Source organism: Emydura macquarii, unplaced genomic scaffold (assembly GCF_026122565.2).
Source record: "Emydura macquarii macquarii isolate MOO-44397 ecotype Brisbane River unplaced genomic scaffold, CSIRO-AGI_Emac_v2 contig_719, whole genome shotgun sequence".
Taxonomy (NCBI): Eukaryota; Metazoa; Chordata; order Testudines; family Chelidae; genus Emydura; species Emydura macquarii.
This window is the reverse complement of record NW_027130856.1, coordinates 12,960,601-12,984,394: the sequence shown is the minus strand read 5'-3', so window position 1 is coordinate 12,984,394 and position 23,794 is coordinate 12,960,601. Positions and strand designations below refer to the sequence as shown.

At 40.0% G+C, this 23,794-nt stretch overlaps 1 protein-coding gene across 2 annotated transcripts in view; it reads left to right on the top strand.

Annotated features, from left to right (window-relative positions):
• Window positions 1-23,794, top strand: part of RBM33 (RNA binding motif protein 33) — a 162,701-nt gene that overhangs the window by 127,266 nt on the left and 11,641 nt on the right. For both annotated transcript variants that reach the window (XM_067542720.1, XM_067542719.1), the window contains exon 17: window positions 1,337-1,525. In XM_067542720.1, the coding sequence (XP_067398821.1) occupies window positions 1,337-1,525 (189 nt within the window). The remainder of the gene's footprint in view (window positions 1-1,336; window positions 1,526-23,794) is intronic.

Here is a 23,794-nt window from a genome sequence, read left to right as displayed (position 1 = left end):
GAAACTTTTGTTTGGGAAGGGGAATTAATCAATTTGTGGCTGAGATTTGTAGGGCTTGAGTTGCTCAGGCTGCTGCCTGTCAGATTGGGGATTTTCCTCAAGTTCTTTCTAGCTCCTGGCTATCTGCCTCCAGGTGAGTTGGCTCTTGTACTGATCAGCCAGTGTGGACTCTCCTTTAAAAAAAAAAAAAAAAAAAAAAAAGGGGGGGGGGGGGAGGGGGGCAGTTCAGGGTAATAGTGTAATGGACTAATCACAATATTGAGAGCAAAGGATTCCTGCAGTCCAATCATGGCTTTGGTAGTGCTGCTGTTTTGTAGTATTTAACTTAGCCACTTCTGATAATTTTACCCTAAGTCCCATTTTCAATAGGGATCCAGGCCTGGTCTACATAAGAAAAATAATTCAGTTTTACTACATCGGTCAGGGGGTGAAAAATCCAGTTGCTATTGAAAATGGGGCTTCTAAATCATTTAGGCACTTGAAAATTTAACCTTTCTGTTTTACTGTACTCCATCGGTAAAACAGAGATAATGCTTATTTGCTTATCTCCATAGAGCAGTTGTGACTATTAGGGGTCAGTTAGTAAGAAAAGATGCAAATTGTAGATTAATTTCCAAATAGATGTATTCTGTCTAAATGTTCAGAGAAGAAATGGGAACATCTATTTTGAACACTTAGTTCATGTTAATATAGTTGGCTATTCTGGGTTTTTTAGTTAAATAATTGGGGAGAGAGAAAATAATCTAAAGTTTACCAGAATGGGTGGGGTGGATCTCCTGCAGTTGATGGTCTTGAGACACAAAAACGTAGCATTTTCAGGGGCAGAGGAAATTGAACCTTGAACAATTGTTTACTTATTTTGTGCAAGTACCCACACAAATAACTGAGCAACATTCTGTAACAGTGGAGTCTAGGGAAGGCCTGCACCCCGTTCCCACATATATACAGTGTATGTAATTTAAGGCCTGGGAGGGGAGGGGACAAAATGTTGTTTGCTGACCCACCCCAAAATGTTAGAGCTCATCACATGCATGGTGATGCAAGAGTAAACTACATAATTTTTGGCATGAGGTGCTCAATTGCTTTGTAAACCCACCCAAAATGCAAAAGCAGATTTTGTACATGTTATAATGTCTGGTAATTTTGGGAGATATTTGGATAAGAAGGGGATAAATGTTAACATGTGGCCCAGCAAACAGCAACATGCTGCTTTTATTCGACATGAACTTCAATCAAATCTTTAAATAAATTGCTAACTTTCATATTATCTGTCAAATTTAGTTAATAGAAGCACTACCTAAGGAAATCAAAATACTGTTACTTTTGTTGTTGGCAGGTTATTATGCATGGGAGAGGCAGAGGAGTAGCAGGCCAGATGGGCCGAGGACGCTTGATGCCAAATAAACAGAACCTGCGAGTGGTGGAGTGCAAACCTCAGCCCTGTGTTGTGTCAGTTGAAGGGCTTTCTTCATCAACTACTGATGTCCAACTGAAAAACCTGCTGATGTCAGTAGGACCCATTCAGGTAGGTCAACCTTGATTTATAATTTTTGTGCCAAAAGTCTTTCATTCTAGAAAGCTCAATTAATTCTCTGACACTAAATACAATGTTTTTTATTGGAAATTACTTATATTTGAAGGCACTTTTTCTGACTATATCTAAGAGCAAAGACAACCCTATGACTGTTTCAGTAAACTAGAATCTCACTAACCTTCACACTTGATAATTCTCACAAAAAGGGGCTCGCCTCCACTTCTGAGGTCTCATATTACCAAGACACCATTATTTTTAATAAAATGCCATAAACATAAGCATATTATGAAGTATTGTTATGTCCAAAGAAAGCATCTTTACTTATTCATTATCCCTGTTTTTTTTATTGTTGGTTTACTAATTCACAACATTCAGTAATTAGTATAAATTAGTGAGACTCTTCTGTGACATTTAGCTCTGATACTTCCAAAGCACTTGAGAAGCGCTAATTAAAAGGATACTGTCAACTGATTTTTTAAAAAACTGGATGATTTTTAAACAATCAGTTTTCAATAGTATATTCTGATAGCGTAGCCTGGCTTTTAAAAAAAAATTTTTTTTTTTTTTTTTTGAAGGGTCTATTCAGATTTTTTACTCTGTGTTATTTAGAAAAGTCTTTTCAGGAGAGGTTTATGAACAAGCCCAAGAAACACAGCAAATATGACTTAGCCTAACTCTTGTTCCTGTTTCTGTTCATGCACTGCTTACTAGTGCATGTGGATTGGGTGTGAAACTGACTTCTCAGCTAAATAGTGAAGCTGACTTTAAGCAAAACATTTTCAAAATCCCTAAAGAATTTAGGAGCAGAAGTCCCACTGATTTTCACAGAGGAATAAGTTTGAAAATATTCACCAAAGTGATGTAAAATACACCAAAAAAACTAGGAGATTTTTTTTTCTTTCTAATCTTTCAGTTTTACTGATGTCAGGTGTTCCTTGTAACTCTAGGAAAAGAATTTTCACACAGAAATATAGTTGTCAAATTAATGCTATTCCATGGCTTTTGAAACCTTTTGAGTTAGATTAAATATATATATATATATATATATATATATATATATATATATATATATATATATATATATATATCCTTGTGATCCTAAAACACAGATGTGTCATAAGGATGCATGCCTCCCCCTCAGTTTCCTTATTTATTAAATGGGACTCTACCAATTTACCCATGTCTCTAGTTCTGAGAGACTTAATTATTGATGGTAAAAAAACTTTGATAAGTGCTACTGTATTTGATTTATTATGTCGTTTATAGAATTTTTCTATATTTGTGTACTCAGAACATTCACACATAGTACTTCAACTCTTACAGTACTTTGTACAGAAATTATTTTCTAGAGGTATTTAAAGCCATTCCAGGTGCCTAAAATTCTGCACTGCAAGGAAGTAAAAATAAGGATGTCATTTGCAGTATTAAATTAGTCTGCTTCATTCAGTTTCTAAATGTAGGTTTGAGTCCAGCAATTTCTGTTCTAGGATGTGATGAAAAATCAGAAAACTTTGCGCTGCATTATCTGACTCTTTGTGCATGCAGAGTTTCCATATAAAGGGTCAGTTTTGAAGCACATTTACTCAGTATTTACTTGATAAATCCTGTTTGAGAATGTTAGTGGAAAATTAGCAAAACCTTGCTGTGAAAGTATTCAGGGTAAAGAGAAATTACTGTGGACATGCTGGAAAATTTGTTCACCACTTCCTAAGTGCAGCATAGTCTTGATTAGAAGAGCTCATCTACAGTAGGGAATTTCTTACCATTTTTCAGTAGAATCAGATGACAGCGTAAAAGTTTGTATGCCCAGGCTAACCAAGAGCTTGCACCATTGGTAGAATGGATACAACTGCACCATTGCCGAAAAAAGGATATTTTTTAGTATAGATACACTTTGTAGTAAAGATTGCACACTGACATTACATAAGGAATCTAAAGATTATGATATTTATTAAGAAACAGCCAGGTTAGTGACTAGTAGTAAAAACACACCTACATTTGAGTTTATACCATTGCTGGAAAAAAAGGTCAGAAGTTTCCTGATATAAATATGGTTGAAGAGTGGTTAAAAGCTGGGGTAGGGAACTGAAAGAAAGGGTATTGGACAGCCTGTTTTACAGAACACCTAGTGCTTTTCATTGTCAAAGTATTGTAGTAATGTTGACTAATCCATACAACCACCTGGTGAAATAAACAAGCAGGTGTCATTCCTGTTTACTGATGGGAAAACTGAGGCTGGTAAGTTCCTAGACCACAAAGAAAGATTGTGAGGGAGCTGGAATTGAAATATGAGAGTTTAAAATACCCTTTTTCATAGCAATGACCCCTGTTCACAGGGATACCTCCCTTGATTTTGAAAGAGAGGTTAGGAACCCAGGAGAGAGAGAATCTTAGCTAAGTTTTTTTTGTGATTTTGACTTAATATTTTTATTAGTATCTGTACTCAGCATTGTGCAAGACAGAGCTCTAGCACAGAAGAATTTGGAATTTAAATAACTTATGAAACGAGATGAGTTGGGAGCACCAGAAGAGGGGATGTGATTGCTTTCTATGATGAGATGACTGGCTCTGTGGACGTGGGGAAAATGGTGGATGGTGGTATACCTTGAGTTTAGCAAAGCTTTTGGTACGGTCTCCCACAGAATTCCTGCCATCAAGTTAAAGAAGTATAGGTTGGATGAATGGACTATAAGATGGATAGAAAGCTGGCTAGATCATCAGGTTCAACGGGTAATGATCAACGGCTCGATGTCTAGTTGGCAGCCGGTAACAAGCGGAGTGTTCCAGGGGTCGGTCCTGTTCAACATCTTCATTAATGATCTGGAGAGTGGGGTGGATTGCACCCTCAGCAAGTATGCGGATGACACTAAGCTGGGGGGAGTGGTAGATATGCTGGAGGGTAGGGATAGGATACAGAGTGATGAAAAATTGAAGGATTGGGCCAAAAAAAATCTGATGAGATTCAACAAAGACAAGTGCAGAGTCCTGCACTTAGGGTGGAAGAATCCCATGCACTGTTACTGACTGGGGACTGACTGGCTAGGTGGCAGTTCTGCTGAAAATGACCTGGGGGTTACAGTGGAAAAGAAGCTGGATATGAGTCAGCAGTGGCCTTTATTGCCAAGAAGGCTAACAGCATATTGGACTGCATTAGTAGGAACATTGCCAGCAGATTGAGGGAAGTGATTGTTTCCCTCTATTTGGCACTGATGAAGCCACATTTGGAGTATTGTGTCCAGTTTTGGGCCCACACTACAGAAAGGAAGTGAACAAATTGGAGAGAGTCCAGAGGAGGGCAACAAAAATGATTAGGGGCTGGAGCACATGATTTATGAGGTGAGCCTAAAGGAACTAGGCTTGTTTTAGCTTGCAGAAGAGAAGAATGAGGGGGAATTTGATAGCAGCCTTTAATTATCTGAAGGGAGGTCCCAGGGAGGATGGAGCTAGGCTGTTCTCAGTAGTGGTAGATGACAGAACTAGGAGCAATGGTCTCAAGTTGCAGTGGGGAGAGACCTAGGTTGGATATTAGGAGTGTGGTGAAGCACTGGAAATGGGTTACCTAGGGAGGTGGTGTAATCTCCATTCTTAGAGGTTTTAAGGTGTGGCTTGACAAAGCCCTGTCTTGGATGATTTAGTTGGGGTTGGTCCTGCTTTGATCAGGGGGTTGGACTAGATGATCTCCTGAGGTCCCTTCCAAACCTAATCTTCTATGAGTCTGTGTGTTTAAACATTTTTTCCCTTCTGTTTCCTTGCTTTCTCACTCTCCCTCTCTTAAAAAGGTGGGTAGAAAAAGCATTTGACATGTTAATGGCTGTGGGTAGCACGAACTGGCCCATTAGGAGGGATCCGAACAAACAGAGGAAGGGGGCCCATCGCACAGAGATTGGAGATTTTCATACATCCCTAGGCAAAAATGAAAAGGCCTGAAGCGCAACGATTCTGGGGAGGAGCAAAGGGAAGGCAGTGTAGTGGCATGATCTGAATTAGCAGTTGTATTTTGGATGGAGTTTGGGAAAGTGGTTTGGATTTCAAGGAGGAGGATGTTGCTGTAGTCCAGGCAGGGGATTGCCAGGACATAGACAACTATTTTAGCTGTCAGAGGAAATAGCTGATTTTTTAAAAAATGTTGTGGAGGCTTGATAACCTCATGGATGTGTCAAAGGGGAAAGCGGTGCCAGGGTGACCCTGAGGTTGAGATCCATAGTAACAGGGAGAATGGCCTCAGAAACAGAGAAAGGTGGAAGTGGAGAGGATTTGGGATGGGAAATAAACTGAGCTCATTTTGGCCATGCCAAGATTGTACCGGCAACAGACTGTACCAGACAATATGCCAGAAAAACATTTGGGTACATGGGAGACTAGTCGTTTGGTAAGCTAGATTTGTGAGCCCTTGGCATGGGGATGACAGTTGGAACCATGTGAACAGATGAGATCACCCAGGGATAAACTGTAGGGGAAGAAGTGGGGAGGATCAAAGACAGAGCCCTGAGGGACTCCAATAGAAAGAGGGAAAGGGAGAGGTAGGAGGCAGACCCAGAAGAGGAAGGGTAAAAGAAGGCCAAGATAATACAGATGGTGAAGAGGAGAAAATCACCTGTACTAAAGGCTGCAGGAAAATCAGGGGTGAGGTGAACGGAGTACAGGTCCCGCAGCTCAGCCAAAGAAAGATTGTTAGAAACCTTGGTAAGGATATTTTCAGTGTCGTAGAGAGGGCTGAAGCTGCAGGGCATACAGGAAAGAGCGAGGGGAGGGAAAAATCCAGGCAGGGGTTGTAACAGTGACTTATTCAGATTGCTTAGTTGTGAAGAATAGAGAGATTATAGCTAAGGCTTAGGTATTTCTGAAGGATGTGGGATATGTAAAGCTTTGGCCTGGTCTACACTTATCGGCAAACTCAGCAGCAGTCGACGGGAGATACACAAGCTACATAGAATAGCTTGTATATCTTCCGTCGACTTCCTAAAGTCTGTTCTGCGCACCGTCTCCACTATACTGCGTCGATGGGAAATGTGTTCCCGTAGATAGCGTTACTCTTTTTCCTGGGGTGGATTTATTAAGTTGATTTCCAGATCGATTGAGCGGGTCTTCACTTCTGCTCAATTGATCCCAAGAAATCAATCTGATGGCAGTGAATTTGCTGCTGTCAATGAAAGCATACCCTTTGACATAGACTTGCCTGTAGCAAAGTAGACACTTTCTCTAGCGAGTGAGGAACTTTTACCCATCAGTGTCTATATAGCCTGTGGTTTAAGGTGTTGGAAGGAAAGAAACATTCGGTAGCTTATAGTGGGGAATGAAACCTACCAAATGTATGTCAGATGTATGCCAGTATTCTCTTCCCTTGTCAGCAGGCAGCCATGAAACAAGAGGTTTGTGAACTGCCAGACGTCCAGGCCCCTTGCTGTAGGGCATAGCCTGAATAGTTCTTCCTCTGGGATGTGGGAAGGAATTCTGACATCCCATTGACTCAACAGGAGCAGAGCCACTCCACGATCACTTTTCTTCCTCACAGCTGGAATAGTCTCGCACTACTCGCAACCTTCCACTACTAGTGGAAGTTGGTTGGTGTATCCACACAGCAGTTTTGATCCACCTCCCCTAATTCTCAGTTGCGTAATTGCACTGCAGCTGGGCTCCTGTCATCGCAGGAGTGCACATGCCTCACCTAAGCTCCCAAAATCTTGCCTAACCCTCTATGCTGCAAGACTACACTGGTTCCACTACAGGGAGGGGGCAGGATTTGCCACTGAGAGGGATAGGCATTTAGAACACTGGTGGCAAATAGAATCATTCTGGCTCTTACCTACTGGATAACTTGTTGGGTTGGGAATACTATAATGTGTTTTTACACTAAAGCAAAGTATTGTCAGATTTGGTTGTTCTCAGATTTTGAAGGAAGCAGAGCAAGTCCACTGCCTTCTCTCAAAGACCTGTGAGGTGTAAAAGGTTTGACTTTCCTTTTACCTTGGGACTGTACATGAATTTTATAGCAAGATAAATATCACCCAAACAGGCAGCTGGAAAATGAAATTGAAAAATGAATCTAGTCAAGTCTGTAGCTCTCGGCTCCCTCTCAGCATTGCCATCTTAGATTTCACATCAGGATGGTGAGGCTGTGAATAAGGGCAATAGGTCATATCTGATAAGCTGGGAACAGTTGAACTCTGAGGTAGCAGGAGGTCAGGAAGGTGTATGCAGTTAGTGGAAAGGGAGAAACATCATCATTTTTCACCCACACCTTGGAAGCAGGCAGGGAATTATTTTCTGTCTTCACATGAATGTTTGAAATACTTCCTCCATCCTGCCTCATCACCTTCCCTGTCCTCTCTATAAAGCTGCTCTATTCTTAGAGCAGGTGGAAAACACATGCCATAATTCCAGGGGTACTGAAAAATATAATAAAATGCTGTAGGCGCCAGCATACTTATTGAATCAAGTGCTCTGTTTTAAAACAAAAACATTGTGATTAAAATACAAAAAAATTGCTGCTTTCTGTATATTGTCCGCTGTCATTTTCATAAACTCAAGAGTGGAAAGATATAGAAAATCAGCTATTTGTCTGTTTTTTAAATGACGTGACATTAAACTAGCTCTTGAGTGAGGGCTACTAGTGTTTTACATAATCTCACTTTTTGAGCGTTTGAAGGTACAAAAGGCTTTCTGGAACTGTTGTGGATTTATAGTACAGCCTCATAGGCCTGCATGGGTGCCAAGGCATGTAATGACATTCAGCACATTTATTTCTGTGTAGTATTGCTCACTAAAGTAGATTGCTAATATGTTAAATTTAAGCAGAGTTGTCTGAATTGGATTTATTTTTGGATTGCCAAGGGCATGAGAGTGTCCCATTTTTCCAGCCCTACCCTCAGGGTTCCATGTACTGCTACCTTAACCTGTCTAAGGAGGCTTGACTGCAGCTAGTCACTGTTGCTCTTTTGTATCTGTTAGGATTGCATGGGCGGTAGGGGATCACTTGAGAGAAATCAGATTGTTCCAGTTCCCAAATAACTTGAGTAATGGCGGGCCATTTTATGCAGGCAGTTTAATCAAATATTTCCTTGCATCAGATGTTTCCCAAAATAGACCATTAGTCCTAGACCTTATTAAGAGTTAGGAGGATTTCTCCTGCCATAAAAATAGTTTTTCATAATTGTACCTCACTACAGCTCAGGATGGTGTAACTGTCACCATGCTCTAGGTACATTTAAAAATTATATCCTGATCTCTCGTGCTCGCCATTTCTTTTCCAGTTTTAGAAGGGAAAATGATTGTGCTTTGTTAAAGCATCCCCCTTAGCTTTCTTAGAGTGATGGCACTACCTAGTGCTCAGTCGCAGTAATGGCAAGGTTCTGCAGTAATGTGTTTCATTCGAAAGCGCTGATTCTGTTTTCTGAGCTGAGGCTTATAAATGAAAATGACAAAATGGAGTAATGGTAGATGAATAATCCCAGCCCATGGTATCTTATAGTATCAACAAGGTTCATTTTAGAGTGCATAACTGCACCCAAAGCACAGTCCTGGTCTGGTGACCCATTCGTTCCTCCTGGCTGTGCCAGCCTTGTATGCTGTCACAGCTGAGAATCTTTACTATTTTCATCAGCTCTCTCTGGGAGCAGAAATGGTCACCCCTGCCTTTACCTCCCCAATCTCTTCCCTATAGCTGGAGGAGAAGAGGGCTGACCCACCAGCGGCATCATCTGGGGACTGAAGTTTGAGCCAAGCTTCCCTGAGTAATGAATTCCCTGTATCTCTCTCCGAGGGAGACACTAGCTGGTTAATCAGGAAGGTGTTTTTTTCATCCCAACTTTTTTTAAGTAGTTGCAGTTTTGCTTCTAGAATCTATTGCTAGCAATAGACAGCTAATCCTGTGTAGTGCACAGAGATATTGAAGCAATCAGAGTGTCAAGGGGGTAGCAGGAAAGCAAAGAGAGTGACAAAGGGGAAGGGTGAAAGAAAGGAAAGAGGTCAGACACAATAGTAGAAGAAAAGACAAATATATCCTAGACCAGAGACCATACTTCTTGTCAGTCACTGACGAGAAATGCTGTCTCCAGGAAAAAGTGCAGGCATCAGGAAGTGTTGGAACAATAAAAAGGGAGTGTGGCTGAAACATGTAACCTAAGCTGAGGGAGAAACAAAAATAGAATCCGATCCTTTCAAAATGTTGCTGCTGCGCTGTGATTTCACTTATTGGAGAACAGGTTAGATCACTAGTGATTAACAGAGGACAGGAAATCTCATGTTTTATTCTAGTGTGGACATGTCCTGCAAGCTTTTATCTCATGGGCTGCCACCTCTCCTAACCTACCCCATTCACAAACCCACACCGACAACATCAGCAATCATTGGTGAACTGGTGTATGTATACAGTTAATATTAAAATCCATTTACCGTGTATTTTACCTAAACTTCTCTTTTTCACTTCACTTTCACTGTCCATACATGGATCTCATGACTGAATTAGCTGAGACCTCTTATCTGTGCTTCAGTCTCCTTCACTATCTGACTGGTCTCCTGTTTCCACTCTCCATTCTCTCCTCCCTTCTGCCTCCTTCTTGAAGTACCTCATCTAGGAAGCTCTGATCTGACCAGTGACTCTTGGCCGTTTACCCACTAGGCCAGGCTTTGCCTTTCTGATTGTGGTGGCCCCTAGTGGAAACTACTAGTTGTGCTGCTGCCTCCTTCAAGCTGCTTTTTCAGGTGCCTAGGATCTCCTTTGAGCCTGGACGCTTGTAAATGTAATTTTAAGGAAGGAGAAGCCTGTGTGACCAGCAGACACTCCATAGACCAACAGTGCAGAGGGCACTGTTTGAAAAATGTTGGTGTAGAGAGTAGTCCCTTTAAAATGCAGGAGATCAGAATGGATGGCCCGTGTTGTCTTTTCCAGCCCTACTATCTGAGTCGATGCTAACATGAGCATTCCTTAGTCCCTGGCAGTGTTCCTTGGTGGCATTCTTGGAGACTCTACAATTTGCTCACTAAAATAATATCCTTTAAAATAAAAGCGATGGTAAACAAGCTATCAATACTAAAAGCACAAGTGATTTTAAAGTACTGGTTATTTGTACTTTTCTCTTGCATTTCCCATCCTACACAAGAATTCTGCCAATCAGTACATGAGGTACGTCTACTCTGCCCCAAAAAAAAAAAAAAAAAAAAAGCCCAAACAAACAAAAAAAAAACCCATCACCACCTGCAGCAGCATGTCTCAGACCTTGGATTATCTGACTCTGGCGCATGATAAGAGACTAAAAGTAGCAATGTAGGTGTTCAGACTTGGGCTGGAGCCCAGGCTCTGAGACCCAATGTCTAAAATACTATTTTTAGCCCAATAGTGTTAGCCTGAGTCATTTGACCCAGACTCTGAGACTTGTTGACTTGGGTCTTTTTTTCAGTGTAGGCGTACCCAAGGAAGCAGAAGAATGGGCAATCAAGTATGGTATTAATCTCTGTCCTCCTAAATCCACCAAAGTCCCTTTGCCTTTTCCATATAGGAAACATGGAGTCCATGCTTGATCTGTTTGTTTGGTTCTTATCTTGGAAATGGAAGATAATAGAATGAGAGGAAAAGAAGAAAAAAGTGGGAAGGTTTGTGGGAGCAGAGGATGGGAGGGAAAAATAAGTGGAAGAGTATCATTCTTCGTCTGCCACCTGGTAACGGAGCTCCTTCCAGGACCGGACTGGGTCATCCTGCCTCCTCCCCAATCATACTCTGTTACAAGGGGCTCACTAAATTGTTCTTGTTATCCTGTGAGCACTTCTGGAGATCCAGCATAGTATGCTAGCAATCTCATCTATACAGGCCTTCCAGCTTCTATTCACCGTCTATCCACTTTTGTTCAAGAAGAGGTTAGAGGCAGAAGGCTTCTGCTGCAGTTTCTTCAATGGTAAAATGCCTTCTGAAACTTTTGGCCTCTCTTCCCTGTGTTTGATGGAACTGCTTTTTCAAAGTGTGGGAGTGTTCTCCACTTCTCATTACACCCCAGTTTATTGACAGGCTTCAGTTGTAGCCATTCCTGTCACCTCCAGACCTTCTTGCTCCCCAGCTTCCAAATCAGTTCACTTGGAAACAGGTTTTTTTACTGCTGAATGTTCCCAGGGCTCAGAGTCTCTCATAGTGGGAAAAGAACATTCTTCTTCGAGTGCTTGCTCGATCACTTGCTTGTCGGTTCCAAGTAGGTGTGTGCACACCACATGCATAGTCATTGGAGGGTTTTTCCCTTAGCAGTACATGTCGGTCGGCTTAGCTGCCCCCAGAGGTTGTGCCACTATGGTGCTGTATAAAGGGCCCTGCCAATCCGACACGCCTTCAGTTCCTTCTTATTGCTGTGGCGGTCATTGGAGCTACTCTTCTCTCTTGCTTCAGCAAACGTTTCCCTAAGAAGATGCTACATTTCCAAATAAGCCAGGACATCTTCCTCCCAGTATTCTTCCCCAAACCACATGCCAATAGCAGGGAACAAAGCCTCCACTCCTTAGATGTCAGGAGAGCACTGGCATTCTACATTGAGAGGACAAGACCGTTTCGTAAATCAAACCAACTTTGTCGCACTAGTAGACAGGATAAAGGGTCTCCTGGTGTAGTCCCAGAGGATTTCATCATGGATCCCGTCCTGCATTAGGACATGCTATGACCTGGCGAAGGTGCCAGCCCCGACACTGACAGCACATTCCACAAGGGCGTAGGCCTCCTCGACAGCGTTCCTGGAGTATGTTTCTATACCAAGACTCACCCACCTCCCCTGCTGTCAGAGCCAGCTGGTAAGAAGGAACTGAAGAGACAGCAGGTCGGCAGGGCCCTTTATGCAGCGCCACAGTGGCACAACTCCAGGGGACACTTAAGCTGACCTGACGGATACTGCTAGGGGAAAAACCTTCCAATGACTTCACACGGCGCGCACATCTACTTGGAATCGACATGAGTGACACATCTCGAAGAACAGCAGTTACGAAAGTCAGGTAACTGTTTTATCTGCGAAAAAATATCAACATATATAGTTCAAGCTTTCAAGCGAATAACGTTGAGTCCCTGTTAGCCTGAATTCAGTTTTCTTCACCAGAATATCGGTCACATAGGTTTAACTGCTTAAGCAATTCAGTTTGCCAAGCAGTGCTAACCTATAGCAAACAATGGTGATCTCTTAACTTTATACATATCTCAGTCATAACTATAATGGTGCTATTACCCCATTATAATACCTGGGTGCTTTCTACGGTACATCTGTGACTGTGTGATTTTCTTCCACCTCCAGCTGTTTTTATAACAAGCTTTGGAAAAAGGGCAGCTTCTTCAGTTAGCTGTGGTACTGAATTTTCCTAGGGCTCAGAGCTCATGTCCTCTGCACCCTTCAGGAGAAAGCACGGATAAGAGTTTATAGAGCTACAAAGCCTCTGTCAACTGAACTGAATTGGCTGGCCAGCACTCCCCAGTCAGGTGTATCAAGTTTAATCTCCTCCTCCATCTCTTATAGACCTGGTTGTGAAGGCTCTTGATCTGTAGGCCAGGGATGTGGCTTCACTTTCAGGAGAGGAGATTGGGGGGGAGATAAATGATCAGGGTTAGAAAAAACAAGAGTCCTGTAGCATTTTGTTTTTGCTGTATACAGACTAACACGGCTACCCCTCTGGAACTTGTCACCATGGAAGGGTTAGAAAGTGCTTCTCAGTCCCGCTGGGAATAATTTTATATGGGTTTCCAGGAGTTATTCCACTGCAGGTCCTTAACTGTTTTCTGAGCTATCCTCTGGAGCTGTTGTAGTGGCAAATCCTTTGTGCCTGAGATGGATCCAAGGGGTTGGCCTTCATCCTCTCCTGCTCCATCCAGTTATGTCAACCTATCCAAATGTAGAGTAGGCTCCCTGAAATTTTAATCTTTCTTTTGAACGCCTAAAGTCAGAAGAAATCCTCTGTTTGAGACTAGAGGTTGCTGAAGCGTGACTGGACTTCTTGCGTAGTTCATTGCAGCAGTACCAATGCCACACAAGAGGTGGAGCTGCAGAACTAGCCTGCCATGGGGGAATCGTGCTGGCTGTCTTGAATTAAAGGAGCTAGCCCAGCAGACTTTGAAGTCTGTTTCGCCCTGATCGGTTGATTCCACTAACTATGGAAAATGTACTTGGTATTTTTGTGAGATCTTTTGATAACTGTGAAGTCCTGTGTTTGGATCATACTCCTGGAGAAGTATGTGCATTGTTCTGGGGGTGCAACCCAGACCAGTGATTCTGTTACAGCATGTCCTGTCATCCTGGGTGCTTTAAAATGCTCTGTTCCTGTAGTTCCCTGTCTGGACACTCCCAGCCAGCATACAAGCATGTTCTGAGTGTCTGTGTATTAAGCAGCCATGGTCCAGCAACTCTGATTCCAGCAGCCTGCTTGTTATGCCATAGCCACACTCTGGTCTCCACCAACCTTGGTTGCTACTAACCATGTGACCCCAGCACACTCTGAGTCCCAAACTTCGTCAAAACTGTCTGCCCTGAAATGTCCAGTCGCCTCCAGGAATATTCAGAGAAGTATTAAGGTCCATTGCTTCTTTAAAAGACAAAAGCACAACAGCTTGTTGCTTTAACTGGAGTTGTTAATTACTTCAAGTCAAGCACAGTATTGGATTGATTTAGAATAAAAGTAAAAATAGATTATTAACAAAAGAGAGGTTTCAAATGAGTTCAAGTGAAAGAGAGAAAGTCAGAAATGGTTACCAATAAATAAAAGTGAAAACACTTTTTAGTGACTAAGACTTGTCTTGACAAGCTACAGCCTTGGTTCAGGGTAGATTTCCTTCCAATCTTTTTCTTTACAGCCATGGCTGACTTTCAGTCAGGACTTTCCATAGAAGTATAAGGTGCTTGTTATCCTTGACTTCCTAGGTAAAAGATCTTTGCCTAAGCAGATTTCACACCTATATTCAGTTTTTAGAGACTTCAACGCCTTTGGTTGAAGGACCCATCTTTCTCAGCTTGCAAGCACTCTGGCCCCTTGTGTCTGTCCAGTGATGGATGCCAAGATGCATTCTTCTCTCTCCTTATATCTTCCCAAATTCACTGTTTTGTCCCCAGACTCAGGATGACCTCATGCCGTTCTTCCCTTCCTGTGGATTTCCCATCCCCCTGCAGATTCATATGTAAATACGACTTCCACTGGTTTTGGTCACACCTTGCTTAATTTAATTGGAAACAGGTAGAGAGCTGCCTTCCCTCCTGTCTGGGAGAAAACCTGTTTCTCCCTGTTTGGGTCACAGATTTTAAAGAATATAATTAAATATCCATATTTCCTCATATAGTGTTAATACTTTCATTTCACAATATTAATCACCAGTGTGTCATTTAGGTTTCAGAAAAGATCATACTTAATGATAACACTTTTATAATAAAATCATATTGTATACAATTAGTTGATTCAGTCACTTATCATTTGAAGTTCAAACCCCCGCAAGAGGCTGTCTCCCCCACTCGCTAGAATTGTGATTCTTAATTATTTTATGAATATATTTGTATGCTTTGAAAAGTGAAGAGAAAATAGAGAGATAAATGGCATAAAGAAGGCCAGCCTGATGGTCTTATCTACTGTTTCTGATAAAGCAATACTACTCAAAATAGTCATCAGATTTAAAATCACTGCAAGGAATTATTTTTCCCCAGCATACCAGTAACCTATGGAACTCATTGCAGCATGATATTATTGACATAGAGAATGTGGTGTAGACCTGAATGTTTTCCTTTAACTTTAAGTAACCTCTGGTTACACCAGCTAACATAAGATTGAAAGAGCAATTACTGATGCTTTAGCGTATAAGCTGATTGATTGCCAGCTGAAGTTTGCAAAAAAAATTTCCCTCATGATGTTTTATGTAATAGTATTGTAATACGCCTAATTGTACTACATACATGGGCTTGCAGCTCTTTCAGAGAGATCTGGTATTAGGTGGTGTTGGAGATCAGACTGTGAGAGACCCACTGACCTGTTCCAACACAGCATGGTACTGAAGATAGGGGAAGCACTTATCAGAAAGCTGAGATGATTCTACACAGACATGGCTTCTGCCTACTTGGCTTCCAGGGCTCAAATGAGTCAATCTTACCTGAGGAACTGAGGAGAATTTGTAGAATCTTGTGTAAACTTTCCACACATTGAATATACACTCAAGTGTAGACTCTCGTGGAAAGGGTCCCTGAAGGTCTCCCTGAAGGTCTCTTTTAGGGAGAAATAAAATGTCTCATTTCCTGCCAAGGCCCAGTTACTGTGTGGATTACTTTCTTTCCCAGGTCTTTATATTCCTACCTTTATTTTTCCCTCCTTTATTTTGGCAGTGATATCCCAGAGCATGATCATGGAGAAGCAGACTGCCTCCATCATGAGCTCATGCTCCCAGGGAATGGGGTTCTGAAGCATAAAGAGCTTGTCTTCTGCCCAGCCTCTTGCGTGTGTAACCAGTTTTCACTCACTTATTTTGATGGTGATGGAGAAGTGGGAAGAGACTTTGGCTTCAAGCAGGAGGTTTAGCAGCCTTGAACTTATATTTGTGTCACCATCTAGGCTGATAGCTCAAAGACTAGATCCTACCTTTGTTTTATTTTGGAAACATGCATGTAACGCATTTGCTATCCTTTCACTTACTTGTTCTTTTCAAGCAGGCAGACTCTATTAAAGCAAAAGTCTCATGAATTATGTTCTCTATGAACACCCAACAGAATTTTTGTTAATTTCAGTTTACTTCTTGGGGCAAACAGCACAGTGGAGAAGATGTTTCGTATGCACAAATACTAGAGCATGGGGAGAGGTAAATAGCTCATTTTTATAGGATTACACAGGCTTGTTCTTGTGCAGTGAAACTATTGTAGTACTTTCTTTCTTTTCTAGGATTGGTAGGGCAGTGTGAAAAGAAACCAGCAAGTTTTTAAATTGTACTTGATAGCTATATGGTATTGGTTGTGCAGAGATGGTAGATTGTGTATATATTGATGTATTATAGTGAAACACAAATAGGTATTGAGACTTCATATTATGGGTAACTATTGTCCTTATATGTGCAAGATATATCACTGTATAATAGATATAGATAGTGCTGGATAGCACTGATTCACAAAAGAAGAGAAGCAAAGTGAACACTTGAAAATATAAGGGATTTTTTTACATTAAAGAGAAAGTTGGTGAGGGATTGGGACTGACAATTCTGAAATGTGTCTGAGGGAATTTTTACAAGTCAGCTAGGTAATTGTTAAAAGGAGGTGGGATTTTTTAAATAGTGATCTGGACAAAAGTCTAGATAAATTTGTACAGAAAAAACTGAAAATAACAGTTTTCATGTGAGGTTATTAGAGTGGTGTGGGTGTGTGTATATATACACAGACTATTATGAGAAGGAGTTATATAGGCTAGCAATGGTTAGTTTAGATGGTGGAAATATAAACCATAAAGCTGTCTTTAAAAGGGAGACAAAACTAAGGCTATTACTGAATATTATAGCAACGTAACTATGATATACAGAATTAATTAATTTTGTGTATTTTCCTAGCACCTGTATTTGGAATCCAAAAAGCAGAAGCTGGTAAAGTAAGTTTTAGGGTATTAGTCTTTTACAAAACTATGGGATTCTAAACTTCATAGTATAATTGTTTTTAATACTGTGAGGCCTGATTTTTCTTGTGCAAAAGTCCCATTTTATTCAGAGTATTGCTGTTAGCTTCAGTAGGAGCATGACCAGCCTAAAGTTTGTGTATTACCCAACATCAAATGTATAGGAGATGATGCAGTAGATTACTATGGTAACATGTCATCTATTGAGACTTCAGTTGAAATTCAGTTCAGATCACAAGTGAAACAATTCAGTGGAACCTATTCCCTAGTGGACATTTAATTTGTTTCATACAGCTCATCAGAGATAGAAAATCTGCTCAAACTCAGGGCTAGAATAACAGGTCAAGACTAAAGTGCACTGTCAAAATTGCATGCAGACAACTTGTGCCTGCACTGTGTGTGGATATAGCCAGTACCATAAGTTCTTTAGTTTTCTAAGCAGAAAATTCATAATGTAGGAAGAAATACACTGAAAAACATGTTACCCCAAAACCAGAATGTAACTGATTTTTTTAACAAGTTTTCATTGGTGAATTGAACAATACACACAAATCTGTTGGGCTGTGACATAAGTACACAAGATTTCTTTTAAAATAAAAGGCAAAACAAAATACACTTGAAACTAATATACTACACACTTTGTGTCTGTAAGGAGGTTTGGGTTAGCTATTTAAAGCTATGGTATTGCATATGCAAAGTAGCTTATAGTTTAAATATTAGCCTAGTTTATTTTGTCCTTACTAGAAAAACTGTTTTTTTGATTCAAAGCAAGCCTAAATTGTATTGTATGAGCCAGATATTGAGTGTGGGATTGAAAGTGTCAGCACTTAACATATAGTTTAGCATGATGTTAAGTGATTTTCAACTAATAATGTTTTTAAATAACCAAACAAACCTGAATAATGCAAATTTGAAGCAATCCTGTATAATTTTCACTACAATAGTAGTTTAGGTGCAGCACGTTAGGCATTTTTGTTCAAGGTGTTTGGCTTGAATTAAGATCCCTTTACAAAAAAGTTTTATTTAAGAACTAACACATTACTTTTTAGTAAAAGAAATTAGATCTCTGTTGCATAAAGTTACCTTTTTGCAATCTTTAATTTTATGTTGCCAGTTCATCTTCAGTATCTCCCATTAGCTTTTAACACAAGCCAATGGTCATGTACAGTACTGTGTATAGAATGGAACATAACCGAAAATGGAAGAAAATAATTTTAGCTTAGAAAGTTTTTGTTTAGCCTTGTAATGCACTCTTGACAATAACGCTTATAAAATACTCAAAGGGACAAATTTAGACTGTGTTGTGAATCGGCACAAATCAGTCTTGGTATAATGAAGTTAATTAGCCAATAAAACCTACATTCTGTATAATGGAATTACATTTTTAAAGTCCTTAATTGTTTTCAGTTACAATATTTAGTTGCCTTGAGAGCAAGTAATATTCTGTAGCTAGAACTAACATGGAAAAATTCTAATTTCAATAATTGAAACTGGAATTGTGTGTGGAGATACAAATCAAAATATTTCCTAAGGAAACTGAACAAATCAAACACTTGGAGGCAAATTTATAACTGACATAAGTGGATGTGATTTCCACTGAAATTCATTTGGAAATATTTTCATTGTCACAGCAATACATATTTGCAGCTGAAATGAGCATTGCTTTTCAATACTAGTCCTATCTGGAAAATGGCACCTTGACTTTCAAGCCAATAAGTATTATAACTGAAAGTAATTTATAAGTACTTTTTAAAATGGTTGTGTTCCTCAATGCAAATGCACCCAACAGAAGACCACGGACAAGCTGTGACACAATAGTCAAACCTTTTTGTCAACAAAATTCACAATCTCACATAAAGTATAAGTAAATCATATACTGTGAGATCGCTTTTTAATGCTTTCTAATTCTATTTGATAACATAGAGATTTATTTGGCTAATTAATATACCCTATATCAAGATGGCTCTATTTAGCCAGCCTCCTTTTATTACCCTATTGTTTTAATTATGGAGGCAATTTGCTCAGAATAACTTCACTATTAAAGGGAGATGGGCTGTAAATTCACTGAATAACCAGTTTTTGGCTTTGTGCATCTCAAGGAGATTTGTGGAATGATGCATCAGTAGTTATTGTGCAAAATTTTTCAGTAGCTAAATACTTCTTCTTTCCCCCCCACCCCCTTTCAATTGGCTGTGACAGGAGGCTGGAGCCTAAAGCATTGGGAGAATGTCCTGAAGTAGTTGAAAGAGAAACACCTAACGTTGTTGTGAGGATCAGTTATTAGCAAAAGGGCTGAAGATTGTTCAGGCAAGGGGAGAGATCAGCAAGTGACAGAGGAGGACTTGCGGAGTGCAGCTGATGGGATATATCCCTGTGTTCCTTTTTCACATACATTGGCTGACTGTACTCTTAAGTATTTCATCCCTTCAGTGAGCTAAACAGATTTTTCTCTTGTTAAACTGCCATATTCTGTGGCAAGTGACACAGAAACAGGGTTTGTTTCTCTTGATTTGGTTATACTAATTGCTTCATGAACCTCTACCTTTAAAATGTTTGCTGTAACTTGCTTTAGTACATCTCAGCACCCTCTGTGATTGAGTATGCAAGAACAAGCGACAAATTCAACAAGTATTGTTTTAAAAAGTGTTTCTCTGGATAATAAGATGGTGTTGGAAAAGTGAATTTGTATTAGATACTGTTCTGTAAATCATAATAGTACAGACTCCACTAAGGACGAAGTCAGAAGCAGAAGTTTTTGCGGCTGCCTCATTCTGTCAAGTGGATATGGTACAGGAGACCTGAGCTCATTTACAAGCTCCTCCACATATGCTGTGTGGCACTTGATTTCTATGATTGTCTCCTCATTAGTAAAATGGGGTGATGGTACTTACTAATCTTGTGAAATGGTAACTATATAAGTACTAAGTGTTTACATGTTGAAAAATTTGCCCTCTGTCCTGAAGAGCTTGCACACAACTAAATTGCAATGACTAGCTATGTATTTTTATTGTTGTGATAGACTTTACCAAAACAATACAATACAAACTAGCCAAGCTGGTGCTGAGTAGGTTTGCTAAATCATATTTTGGGAAAGAACATGGGAGAGCTATTAGGGACATTGTTTTAAAATACACCCATGGGATTGCTCCAATTAAAATATTCTGCTCTTAAATGTTTGAAACTGTTAATGTTCCATTTGTTCTGTACTACTTACAAAAGTCTCTTAGCTTTCCTCTTAGGGATGTGAGCCAAGCTACAGAACTCCAGTTTTTACTTACTTAGCAAATATGAAGATTCTCATTTCCTGTGACCTGTATTGGTTTTTTTTCAGTGGACTGCTGAAACTTATATAAAAGGAAATATATATTCTAAAAATGTAAGATTTTTCTGCCAGGCACAGAATTTCTGTAGCATATATTTTTTATTTTTGTTATTTTTATCATTTTAAGGCTTAGCTTTCCTTTACATTTTTTAAATTATTTTTAAGAATAACTTGGAAATTTACACAAGTACATTTTTTAAAATTATTTTTTTTCAGTAAGGTAACACAACTCCTTACAAGCACATAGGATAGAATAAATGTCAGTGTGTATGCTTACTTTCAACAAGAAGTTAAAGATCAGAATTGTTTTGCATAGTTAAAATGCTCAATTTGACTTGGAGCAATGAAATAAGTTATGTTCATTAATTAAACAGGACAAGAGATGCAATTTTTGTTGCTTTATGTAAAATATTTGCTAATGTAATACAAACACTCAAAGAAAAGGGAAAGTCGGCATGAAACTTTGCATGTAATGTGATCTGTTTGTAAAGAATGCAGTAGCTTTAACTGTAAAACATTGACTTGCTGTTTTAAGGTGGAAATGTAATGTTAAAATTATCCTGCCAGTGTTTCTAAGCTTTAACATTGACCAGCTTCCAAAATTTAGCCATATTGAAGATTGTTAGATGCCTGGAAATCCTTAAAGTAGTGACTCCCTGACCTTTCTTAGTTGTAGCCGTCATATGGCATTGGGTATCCACACCTGACCCCCTGGATTCCCCATATCTTACCCTGAGACATTTGCTGCCTGTTCTTTGCCTATCTTCTCACTCTCCTGGGTTTTGTTGTTCTCCTTTGTTTCATTTTCCTTCTTATGTATTTTTATGTGGATTGCTTTCCATTTTTTCCCCATTTTCTCTCCAGTTCTCTCCATCCCTTCTGCCCATTTTCTCCAACTCTTGCTGTTGTCACCTTCTTTCCTTTCTCTCTCCTTAGTTCTCAACTCCCTGTCTTTATTGCTGTTCTCATCTTGTCTTTTATTCACATCACGACTCTCCCTGTGGTGCTATCTTTCTCACTGTTTCCCATTCTCATTTCCCCCACTCAGCCTTCCTGTGCTTTGAAATGTTTCCCTGCCATATGTTCCCTCTCATACCTTATCTCCTCTGTTTCTGGTACTACCCGGTGCTGCCCCCTACCACAGAGAACAAGGAGCAGTGCTGTATAGGACCACTTAGTGTAGAGGAAAAGACAGAACTAGGGTCAGAGACAGCTGGAGCAGCAGCTCCCCCGGACGGAGCAGAAATTGGCACCCCAAAGGGTCAGGATTCCCTACATGGAAGTATAGTATCTCTTTTTAAAATCCTTGAAGTGCACATTAACATGATGAATCTGACATTCTTCCCCATTCTAGACCAGTGCAGCATACCCCTGTCAGCTTGCAAAGGGGTATGTGTCACATCAGACTTACTGATTGATGTATATTATGTGCTGTAGCGGTGGGGTTTATGTACTATATTTATAGAGATTATACAGATGCGTGTGTGTAGGTGGACTCACTCAACCTGGGCATATGAAATGCTCATCCTGCATAGTGCAGACACCAAGCTGTCAGGAAAGGGGGGGAAGAGTGAGGTGGAAATGCATTCTTTTCTTGTTTTCTTTTTCCTCTGACTCCTCCTCCTTTCTCTGTTCCCCCTTGCTGTGGAATTCTATTTGCGGCTGTGCTCCCCAGGATGCCTTTGGTGTAAGCAACGTTGGCAATGAAGTTCAGCTATCAGGAAGTGAATGCTCTGAATGGAATCATAGTGCCAAAGTAATGGGTGATTGGCCTGGTTAGCAGACTTTTCTTTGCCCATCAGACACAATGCTGGGCACGTTTTAAATAAAACGTTCAATAAGGTTAAGTCAGTTTTCAGCTCCATCAGTATTTAGTGTCCTTGTATAAGTAAAAAAGGGTTTAGTCTGACATAGTTTCGGCAAGTGTGTTTCTCCATATACCACAGCTGTCACAACTAACATGGATATTTGCCACTGAACCCTGGTAATAAAATGGCAAATATTTGCCTTTGTTTTCTATAATTAATAACTTCTTTATGCTTGAGAAATGTAGCATGAGGTTACTACAGGAGCCTCCTCGAACTATGGATTTGTATTATTTTTTTCATATTTATACTAGAATGTAGATTGATAGTGAATTTTGGCTGAATACTGACTGGATAATGTACTCCAAATACTCTGTACTACTGACTGACATAATTATTCACCTTACTCAAATTGTGTGGTTTGAAATTAACATGAGACAAATATGGAGGCAAAAAACACCACAGAAAGGCTTTTGTCAGTGATAGTGTACCACATGGCTAAGCAAATAAGTTTGTGCCGAATAACAACTAACACATTTTCTTAGCATTTCTCTGAGGGGAATAAAGGTTCTTTGCCACCCCTACACCCAAGATAAAATTGTAGGGGGTTCTTTGTCAGTGAACCACTTGTATGTATGGCAGTATGTCCTTCACACTTAAATTTTAATATTTAAAGCCATGCAGTAAATTTCAATAAGATTCTGAGACATGTAGCATACCTCCCCTGCAAGGCCATGCAAACAGGGAATATTGACCTATATCTTCTCTCCAGAGGGGACAGGTTTTAAGATATGACTCCTCATTCCAATAGATGGCTCCCTCCCAATAGTAATACCTGTGCTTGTCCCATATGATGCTCTTCCTAGTTCCTGGAGGCACTGGCAGCCGTGAGAAATTGTAAGGAACAGTGTCAGTTTCACAATATTACTACCATTGTAAGGAAATAACTACTGTGCAGGAATGTGGTTCTGACTGAATGGCCCCATTCTGTTGTAGATTACCGAAAGGATGAGAAAATGAGGGGAGACCACAGAGAAAATTGAGCAGGGAAATTGCAATAAGGGGCAAGAGCATAGGAAGTCACAGATTAAAGGGGAAGGGAACAGAAAAATGAACAAAAACTCGAGCACTTCTCATTGGGTTTGATTCTCATTTATACTAAGGTCCTTTTACATTGCTGTGGTAATTAAAGGGGCCCTAAAGTTGGCATAATTTTCACTGTTAGCATGTTCTTAATGTAAATGAGAATCAGGCCCATCAAGATTTATTAGTAACAGTTTTAGTTTTGGAGAGGATGGTTCTCAGTGCTGTCCATTAGCTTGAAGAATTTGTGCTGAAGTTTTATATTACAAATATCCTGTAATCCTTCTAATAATCAAGAAAAATGTTTGTCTGATAGAGCAAATGTGATTCATTTGCAGATTTTTTTAAAAATCATTTAATTTACAGACCTCTACTCTTGTTACTACATATAGTTACTTTATATGTTATACAGGCAAAAAAAAAAAAGTCCGTTATATATATATATATATGGGCAGCTGCTTAAAATGTTGAAATCAT